The sequence below is a fragment of the Zea mays genome, chromosome 3 (assembly GCF_902167145.1).
Source record: "Zea mays cultivar B73 chromosome 3, Zm-B73-REFERENCE-NAM-5.0, whole genome shotgun sequence".
NCBI lineage: Eukaryota > Viridiplantae > Streptophyta > Magnoliopsida > Poales > Poaceae > Zea > Zea mays.
Genome location: NC_050098.1, coordinates 2,764,582 through 2,774,269, shown reverse-complemented (window position 1 = coordinate 2,774,269; position 9,688 = coordinate 2,764,582). Strand labels below are relative to the sequence as shown.

The 9,688-nt window shown below is 51.5% G+C and overlaps 2 protein-coding genes across 2 annotated transcripts; one reads left to right on the top strand and one right to left on the bottom strand.

Moving 5' to 3' along the window:
• Positions 1 to 2,200: 2,200 nt before the first annotated feature.
• Positions 2,201 to 9,656, bottom strand: LOC100281482 (uncharacterized). Its single transcript, NM_001320248.1, has 7 exons — positions 9,435 to 9,656; positions 7,686 to 7,719; positions 5,881 to 7,584; positions 3,495 to 3,920; positions 3,227 to 3,325; positions 3,023 to 3,126; positions 2,201 to 2,890 (listed from the first exon to the last, which is right to left on the bottom strand). Coding segments are annotated over exons 2-4 (2,115 nt in total). The 5' UTR covers positions 7,687 to 7,719; positions 9,435 to 9,656; the 3' UTR covers positions 2,201 to 2,890; positions 3,023 to 3,126; positions 3,227 to 3,325; positions 3,495 to 3,510.
• On the top strand, positions 2,375 to 3,438 carry LOC109945367 (uncharacterized). Its single transcript, XM_020551227.3, has one exon. It carries the CDS (start codon positions 2,509 to 2,511, stop codon positions 2,812 to 2,814), a length of 306 nt encoding a protein of 101 aa, XP_020406816.1. The 5' UTR covers positions 2,375 to 2,508; the 3' UTR covers positions 2,815 to 3,438.
• Positions 9,657 to 9,688: the final 32 nt, after the last annotated feature.

The window sequence follows — 9,688 nt, the reverse complement described above, 5'->3', positions numbered from 1 at the left end:
CGATCCGCTTCTTGCCGGACTTGACGTCGGCGAGGTAGGCGTTGAAGCGGTTGGTATAATACGCTCGCTTGTGTGTGTGTCATAGTAACCAGCGCAGGTTGTTTTCTCCTAATACATCTACTAAAGCAACACCACGTACAGCACACTGCACACTGTCTATCATAGTAACCAGTTTTCTCTTGCCTAGGAGGCTAGGATAACAAAAAAAGATCAATTTCTTAAAAATGTATTTGTTCAACCACGACATCTGAAGTAAGAAGTAGGAACTGTTCTCGTACTGCATTTACCCGGATTTAAAATGGTAATAAAGTACTGCAGCCATTGTTTGGCCCAGCATGGAACGAACCAGAATCGCACAGCACAACCCGATTTTCAGAGAGTTTGCCAGAAAGGAGCGGAACAAACATGGGGTCAGGACTCAGGAGGTTTAATTCAACTGAACCCCTAGCAAATTTCGAAAGTAAACCGGGTTCGGGCTTCCCTCTACTCCACGTACATGCAAAATTCACAGTAAACTGAACTGCTAATCCATCCAGGAAAGAAAGGCACACAAATCACTAAAGAATCGCATCACAATCACCCATTCCGATCTGCATGTATGAAATTTGTAGCACAAGCAAGGAGGGATCGGGTACACGAACGAACTCAACTCACCAGATTTCTTTTCTCGGCGAAGTAATCCGTCTCGGGTTTGGGCTACGGCGGTGCCTTGACGTGCTCCCCCGGCCATGAGTTGCTGGCTCCGTGACCACCATCTCCATCACCACCATTGCCTCCAGCTGGACCGAATCAGTGGTGGCCGCCTGTGGAGACGTGTGTTTCTTACCTGGGAAGGGATTGGGGATCGAAGGAAACAGAGTATGGGGAACGAAATCAGACATGCGTCCACGAGCGGAAATCTTCTGATGCTACTTGCAGCAGCTGGTCGTGGCGTACTGCCCTATCTCCATGGTTGGGCGGCAGGCACGGAGCGGGGGCATCGCGGGAGGTCGCGGGAGGGGGCACGGAGCCGGGGATCCGAGGCCGCCCCACCCACCGTCCTCGCCGATCCGCCATCAACGCCGATCCCGTCGATGGAAGGTGAGCGAGGAGCGTTGATGGCGGGGAGCAGAGATCGAGGAGCGTTGAGCTGCGACACCCTGTCAAAGAGAACCAGGAGGGCGCGGCGGGCGCGAGAGCGGCGGTGCCGAAGGCAGGAGGTGGGTTCGGCTCGAGGTGGCGACGCGGCAGTCGTGGGACTCGGCGCCCGTGGCACCGCCATCGCCGCCCCCACCTAGGAGCGCGCGAAGGCAGATCTGGACGAAGGCGGGTGGTGGGAGCGCGAACACCTGGGAGAGTGGGGATCGAGCTAGGGTTTTGCGTGTTGTTGAGGGAAAGACGAAGAGAGGGGGAGGCGTGAGGTTGAGAGAGGTTGGGCGATACGTGCCTGTCGTCCGCTCCCGCTCGCTCCTCGTCGCCGACCGGATCTAGCTGCTGTTGTGACCTCCTCCCCTCCCGCTTGTTGGCTGCCGCCGATCGGGTGGCCATGCCCGGCGCTCGTGGATGCGCAGCCCCATACCGACCGTGGTCCACGAGGTCGATGCTCCTCTTCTCGAAGGAGGTCCCAGCGGCGGCGAAGGAGGAGGACGATAGGGTCCTCAGAGGGAGCGGGACGCGAGATCCGGGCTGATGGATGGGATGAGACCGCGTGGGAGAGCTGGATCCCGCTGGTCCGAGCAGGTGTGCAGCGGCGGCGACATCATGGGAAGGAAAAAGGTCCGAGCAGCATGGGAAGGAAGACGACGACCGTGTGGCGAGGAGCAAGCGGGGCCGGGCCGAGGGATCTGGCGCGGTGGGGGAGGCTTGGATTGCGGCGACCGCCATGGATGGAAGGGTGCGGTGGGGAGGCGTGGATTGCGGCGGGGGAGCAATTGAGAGCGGCTGTGGCGTGGTGGGAGGACATCCGTGCGATGAAGAGTGGAGAGAGAGGATTGTGCGGCAGAACATGGTGCACGATTGTGAAGTCTACACTAAAGCCTTATAGAGTAGTAAAGATAATTACGCTATGCTAAGCATGTGTGAGATGAGCTGGCGAGCGGCGCTGCCTGTCGAGGAGGTGTTGTAGCTGTGTAATGTTTGTATTAATTAGCTTAAACAGAACCAAAAAGCCTTGCTCCAGGTTCTGAAATTCCTACGCTGTATTACGCGTGCTATGCCATATCGGGAACTATTTCGATGAGAACGATACATACAGTGTGCTCAAATTATGTCAGATAGACAGATACAACCATACACGCAGTTGCCCGAAGGTTCATCATTTGCGTTATACACAAAGCTCGCAGATCTTTATACACACAATACATACTAACATACATACATGAACGTGCACGAAAGGGAAACCCTGAGCAAGGAAAACACCCAAGAACGCCATCAGTCGTCAAGAGCATGCACCAGATGTCGCCGCTCAAGAACTCGATCACGCAGGACTGCAACGGGAAGCTTCAGAAGTAGTAGGGGAAGCGCGCCCTCATGGCCGGCGACGGGCAGGACTCCTGGCAGAGGGCGTCGAGCTTCCACCCAGGCAGGGCGACGCCGTCCACCGCGCGCCTCTCCTCACAGCTGCTGCGGCCGGCGGCCACCGAGGACGGAGTGCCCGGGCTTACGGGCTCCTTGCCTGCCGCCGCCTTTGCCGCGTCGACTGTGCCGTCGCCAGCCAACGGCCGTGCCGCCGGGACGATGGTCACCTCCGGCAGCCTGCTCTTCGCCTCCATCTGCTGCGGATCTGCCTTGAAGCCTGAAGAGGTCCCTGTGATATCTCTTCACTCTTCACAGTAACTTGATATGATAGCTCGCAGTTTATATTTACTTCCGCAACAAATGGAAAAGGCGATGGCGTTTGTCTCCTTCTATGCTACAGAGAAACGGATAAGATCAGAGCGGGTGGATATTTCTTTCCGGAGTTAGTGCTGACAGTGATGACTGATAGGTGCATCATGATTATCTTCCTCCTCCTGTTGTTTTTAAATAATTGTGGTTGGCCTACGTTATCCTCTTCCCGAGTCATTCTTGTAGAGTGGCCCCCATGTGTCAGCTATGTATGTGCACCCACCAAGGCACCAGGTAAATACACTGAAGAAGATAGCAATGCTGCAGAACACTCAGGTGTCAGCACTCAGCAGTCGAGACAGGGAATGACTACCATATTTTTAAGATGATGACAATACTCTCAAAGGCATGTTCTACGTACATGACTGCAGAAGAAATGGATGCTTAGCACATTTTCAGCAGCTTCATGGCTCTCGTGTTAATCAAAACAAATGAGAACAGGCAGATGTCCCCCCACCCCCTGAAGACCAAATATGAGCAACAATTAGTTCTTCTCCTGTTATCAATCTAGATTCTACGATGTACACTACACTATCAGAGATGGAACTACTACAAAAGACCTACAGTACATGGCTACATACACGACCACTTGTACAGCACAGACAACAAGCACGGCGTCGGACACAGACCTGGAGCCGGAAGCCATCAGAGGCCGAACAGGTTGTCGTTGGTGCCGAAGATGGATCCACCGAACTGTCTCGTGTTCAGGTCCCCGCCATCCAGCGCCGACGGGAACCTGTCGAGCCACTGGGTGAGGATGGGGCCGTCGGAGTCCTCCACCCACGCCGACGTCATGTCGACCGCGTCCAGCGCGATCGGGTCCGCGTCCGGCCTCCTCCTCGCCTTCGGCTCGGAGTGCAGCGTGAGGTTGTAGTGCACGTAGGCCTGGTCGGCCAGGGCCTCCTTGTCCAGCTTGTTGCGCTTCTCGTAGTGGTTCTGCAGGATCACGCCCCAGTCCCTCTGGAACGTCAGCGTGCTGCACACCTGGCTGGTTATTCTGACGGCGGCGCGTTGCAGCGACGGTGCTGAGTCGCCGTACTGCTCCCACCACATGCCTGAGCGCAAAAGCGATAGAAAAAAAAAATAATACAGTGAGAAATGCAGAGGTGCCAAAGTGCTTGAACGATGGTAAGGTTGTGCATGAAGTGCATCAAAGCTGAAAGGATTAGTGCTACAACAACAACAACAAAAATTGCAATAATGAGGTGGGCCTAACACCTCAAAGTGCTCCCAGATTCTGTGGAGTGAATCTGCAAAGCTTCTGACCCGCCCAGAGGAAGCCACGACTACGTTGGTCAATGGCTTTGACGGTGCCTTTCAGGAGTTGGACAGTGCTCATGATGTAGTTTAGGTGGCTATCTAAGACAAAGTTGATGAGGACTAGGCAGCCCATGGGGTTGAGGAGGGATGCTTGCCACCCAGCTAAGCATTTATCAGTTTTTGCGATAGTGGAGGAAAACAGATGGAGGCGGAGTTTGGTGGAGAGGGGCAAGCGAGGTAGGTCCGAGGGAAACCTTCTTGCCTGCAGCCCAGGGGGGTGGTGCATTGCCGAGTGTGGTCGTCGTCCATGTGCATGGGAACGACGACAGTTTTGTTGAAGTTGATCTTGAGACCTATTATAGAGCTGAACAGGTCGAGGGCTGATTTGAGGCAGGCTGCATCACTAAGGTGACCCGTAAGGAGAATGAGGATGTCGTTGGCGTATTGGAGGGTCGTGCAAGGTTGGTCGTTGGGAAGAGGATGTTTGATGTGGTCGTCATGTCTGATGATGCCTGCAGCACGCCAACCACAAGGAGAAATAGATATGGGGATAGAGGGTCACTTGACACGCAGGCCCCATTTACCAGGGAACCAGGGGCCAGGGTTGCCATTTACAATGACGGAGATTTTAGATGAATCGAGTAACATTCTGACCTAGGTCCTCTATTTACAATATTCTGATTCACTCCCACCATATAGTCAGACTTTCTATAGAGTTTATCATATGGTTTCACTTGAGAACCACTTTCAGCCACAAAATCACTTCTCAGAGAATCACTTCTAACAGAGACAATCAGTGGCAGCTCTACCAAACAGGCCCTTAGCCATATTTTGAAATGTAAAATCAAGCCCCAGTGAGATACCAAGAGAGAACTTCACATATAGGTGTTGGGGGCCTTCGGCTTCCGAAGGTCCTCAAAAACATGATTTAACAATGTTTCTGGAGTATAATGTGTGAACAGGTATCTTCGGACTTGAATCAGAAAGGGAGAAGCTCAAAAGATACGAAGGTTGACACAGTGCCGAAGCTGTGAAGCAGGAAAGCTTCGGCATGTTCGCAGAAAGGGGAACCGACTTAAAGATGAAAAGGCCATTTAGACCTCGATAGAATGCTATAGAATTATCACCAAATGTAAAGGGCATGTATGTAATTTTGTATGGGTTGTACCCCGTGCCTATAAATAGGTGAACAGTACCCCCGTACTGTTCACGCTAACTTGTCATTTGCTTTCGCATCACGCTTGTACTTTTGCCTTCCGCAGGACCGAAGGTACATTTGTGATTCAAAGTTATTTATATTCATTAGTACAAGTAGAGATAATTCTACGACAATATTTAATTGTTTATATTCCATGATTTATGTGAACGCTTCATTCTTCGTTGTTATGCTTACGAAGGTATGTCCTTCGTAACCTTCGTCCGAGATGCTTTATATCCCGAAGGGATATATCGTTATGGAGGACGAAGGGCCTTAACACTTAACATTTTTTGTGTTGCCTTGTTCTTAATTCTAAGCATTTGAGAACAAGTCCCCAACAATAGGCATATAGCAGCAATTATTTTGACTAGAAATCAACAGTACATTGCATATTATTATATTAACGATATAAATGGCCAGTGATACCAATGTACTGATTTTCTGTTGAAAAAAATGGCAACATCAACACATAAAAACAATCCAACAATGCTAGAACAATTTTGCAGCATTCATAACAATACCAGAACAGTACAGCAGACATAAGACACGATGCATACCTGGAGGGGTATTGTTGCGGGCCTCTTTAGCAATGTTCGAACCAAACAGCCCTTGTGCCTTGCGGAAAGCGTGCAACTGTGCGGTGATATCATGCCTCTGGTCAGGGGTCGTAAGAACCTTATCCAGGACCTGGTAGAACTCCTCCTTGATAGTGCGGAAGAACTTAACTTCCGGGTTGTACTGGATGCCCGGGCTCAGAAAGGCGGCAGCCGAGTGAAGAGGCGAGTGCAGCTCCGTCTGCCATCTCTGCTCCACTATGTCCAGAAACGACTTGCACTTCCCTTCGTCCATTATGTAGTACGTTCTGATAGAGTCCGTGACCTTCGTCATCGACTCGTATATGTAGCCGATGGCCTGCCTGCCTCCTGAGACGTCCCTCATGACCCTGAGCAGAGGTTCGGAGACGGCGGCTATCTCTTCGACCGCCCTCCAGAGCTCGTCGTCGTCCAGGATCTCGACGCACGGTATCGACCTGCTCGCGTACGACGAGGACGAAAACTCGGCGCTGTGGAACATCTGCTTCAGCTTCGGCCTGTGCCTCAGCAGGGACTTCAGCGTGAGGAAGTCCGACACGGACTTGGTGATCCCCGAGCAGACGAGCTCCTGCCCCGCCACGCACTTCCTCGCGAGATCGAGGACCCACCTGCTGTTGTAGATGAACCGCGTCACGGTCTGCGCCTGGCAGATGCACTGGTTCACCCAGTCGATCTTGGAGAAGTCGTCCAGCATGGCGTTGACGCAGAACGACGCGCAGGGGGACCAGAAGATGGCGCCGCCGTAGTTCTGCGCGACCAGCTTGTCCGTGCTGCCGTAGTTGATGTTCCTGTCGGCGATGATCTGGACCACGTTCTCCGGGCCCACCTCCTGGATCACCTCGTCGAAGAGGTCGTACAGGCCCCTGTGCGTCTTGAAGTGCGAGGAGGCGTCCACCGTCTTGAGGAAGAACGTGCCCATGGGAGACGCCACGGAGAAGTTGATCAGGGCTTTCAGCTTGTTGTCGGTCCACGAATCGGCCAGTATCGTGCAGCCGGTCGTCGCCCAGTCCTTCTCGATCTCCTTCGTCTTCTGCAGGATCTCGGACTTGAGCCTCTGCAGCCACTTGTCCCGCAGAACATCTGCTGGCGGCCCTCGGAATCCCGGACCGCCGAGCGCCTCGAGCATCTGCTGGTATGAGACCGAGTCGGCTATGCTGTAGTCCAACTTGTTCTCGAAAAAGAACTCAGCTATACATCGTTCTGTCTCCCATTCCGAAGCGGCGGCGGCGCGTGGCTTGTTGTTTGCCGCAGCAGCAGATGGTCTGGGCACCGGAGCGGACGCTTCCGGGGCGAGAAGCCGACTCTGTTCAGCGGCACGAGTAATAACAGCAGCAGGAGAGGCCACTCGCCCCGGAGAGGTAGACAGGGACGGAGGAGCCTCCGGCGCCCACTTCGCCGGGGCAGCAGCCGACGACAGGTCGGCGACGCGCTGCCTCTTGAGGAGCTGGAACTCCTTGTACTCTTCCTTGGCCGAGATGACGGCCTTCACCCTGTCGACGACGTCTTCCTTCACCTTGGTGCAGGGGTTCACCCCTTTGCTGGGGATCTGGGACAGGTGGAACTTGAGCCTGCTGATGCCGCCGTTGAGGACCTTGTGGCAGAACCTGCACCGGACCTTGTTCCCATCCAGCTTGTCGCAGTACTCCCAGCAGGCGTCTCTCTCACGCACTGGGGCGGTGGCACCGTGAGCGAACAGGGAACGCAGCACGTTAGCATTGGTGTGGAAGTTTTGGGGTTTATATATGGTGCAATCGGAGCAGGGAAATTACTTTGTGGTGCAGCAGCAGGGCTTCGGATTGGTGTCTGAAAACGAATAGATATGTTAGTTTCCACGTAAAAATTAAAAAATTTATGTACATTGAAACTAACACTCCCGCTCAATTTTTTTTTTTAATATTTAGAGAGGAAAGGGGATGTTTGAATGCACTAGACTAAGAGCATCTCCAACAACATGACCTATAAAAATGCCTTATAATTTAAAAATAAGTAAATTTTATACAATTTAGGGCACCAACAAAACACCCCGCTCCAACAGTAAAGCCCTAAATCTAGATTATAGGGCAGCCCACTACGGTGTAGTATATTTGAGACATTTGAGAGGGTGCCCTATAGTTTTTTGACAAAATTTATTGAATTGAGGCACTGTTGGAGTGGTTTTTCCTGTGTAGAGCCCTATATTTCGATTTGAGACATTGTTGGAGATGCTCTAATAGTTAGTTAGCTAGAAAATTGCTAGTGAAATTAGCTAGCTAACAAATAGCCGGCTAACTAGTAGATATTTACTAAAAATAGTTAATAGCTAAAATATTAGCTAGAGTGTTTGGATGTCTCTAGCTAATTTTATCCATTAACTATTAACTCTAGTGCATTCAAATATCCCTAACTCTCACTAAAGACAACCTTCTGAAATGAAGGTGGAAGAGAAATTTGAAGTGTAGTTTTTTAATCAAAATTGGAGCATTCAACACATTTTTTTGAATTGTCACGTTGCTAGAAACATATGGAAAATCATTCTCTTTGCCTTTCATATAGACAACCCTTCTAATATTAATGATATTATGAGGGGCCGGGAATCCAACAAATAGCCTACACATAAAAAAATTTAATTGAAGTGGTAGCAATGTTTTAATCCATTTGGCTTTGCTCCAATGATGTGGTTTCTAATCATGAACCCATACCGTCAATTCTATAGGTTATTTTTAGGAGGAACGTATTGGTTTTAATTTTGGAGAATGTTGCGGAAAGAAGAATCACACTAAAAAAATCCTCAATATGTGCCGATCCTTAGAGATGGTAGCTATGAAGATTTTTACAAATCATGGTTGGCGATCTATGCTAGAATTAAGGCTGCTTAAATTGTTTAATGTCCCAAACATTTAAATGCTTTACCCTTTCCTAGCTGTTTAGGAAGTTGTAAGTAATGTACTTGTAAGGCTGAATGCATGAAAATGGGCTGGAACTTGTTTCCATTATTAAAAAAAAGGGGAAATTGGAGTTACGAGCTGCCTTGGAAGCAAATGTATCACAGTTCACAGCGTGTGTTGAGTTTCTAGGGTCCTGCGGCATTTGGCAGGCAGTGAGTTAAGTCGGTTCAAAGAAACGAGGCTCCGCTTGGCTTGAGCTGCCCCCTTCCCAAACAAATCCCAAGTGAGAACCAGCCACGAGCTGGCCGGCGCTGGTGGATCGGACCTACATCTTTCGACTTTCGGGCAGAGCAGCAAGACGGAGCGGCGATTGATTCGTCGCCGTTCCCCTTCAAACCAACCCCCATCCCTACCCGCAAACAAACCGCGCGGATTTGAGCTCCCCGTCACGACGAGGAGCATAGAGAGTTTAGTCCAGAGATGCTCAGGCAGCTCAGCGTCCGAACCTCATGGAAGACGGTTTCCAATTGGATCTCAAGCAACTGCCCCCCCTAAAGATTCGCGAGAAGCAACCCGCGCGCGAGATCTGGAAGGTCTCGAGCTCTGGAAAACGTGGGAGGAGAGGAGAGGACACGAGCAGGAGGTGGTGCTGACCTGAGCCGCCCCCCGAGCTGAGGCGAGCAGAGCTTTATTTCGGGGAGGAAGCGAAGGAATGGGGGTGGTTCCTTTTTCTTCTCTTCTCCCCAATTTATCGCCAAGCACTTGTGGGTGTGGGGGTCGGTGGCCGGCTAGCCGGCGTCGCGAGCGGAGTCGTGGCGTGGGAGGCTGAGGCCTGCTGCTGGGGAGAAGACCGAAGACGGGTGCGCGAGATGCCACGATATGATGGACAAGACACGCGCGCGGACACG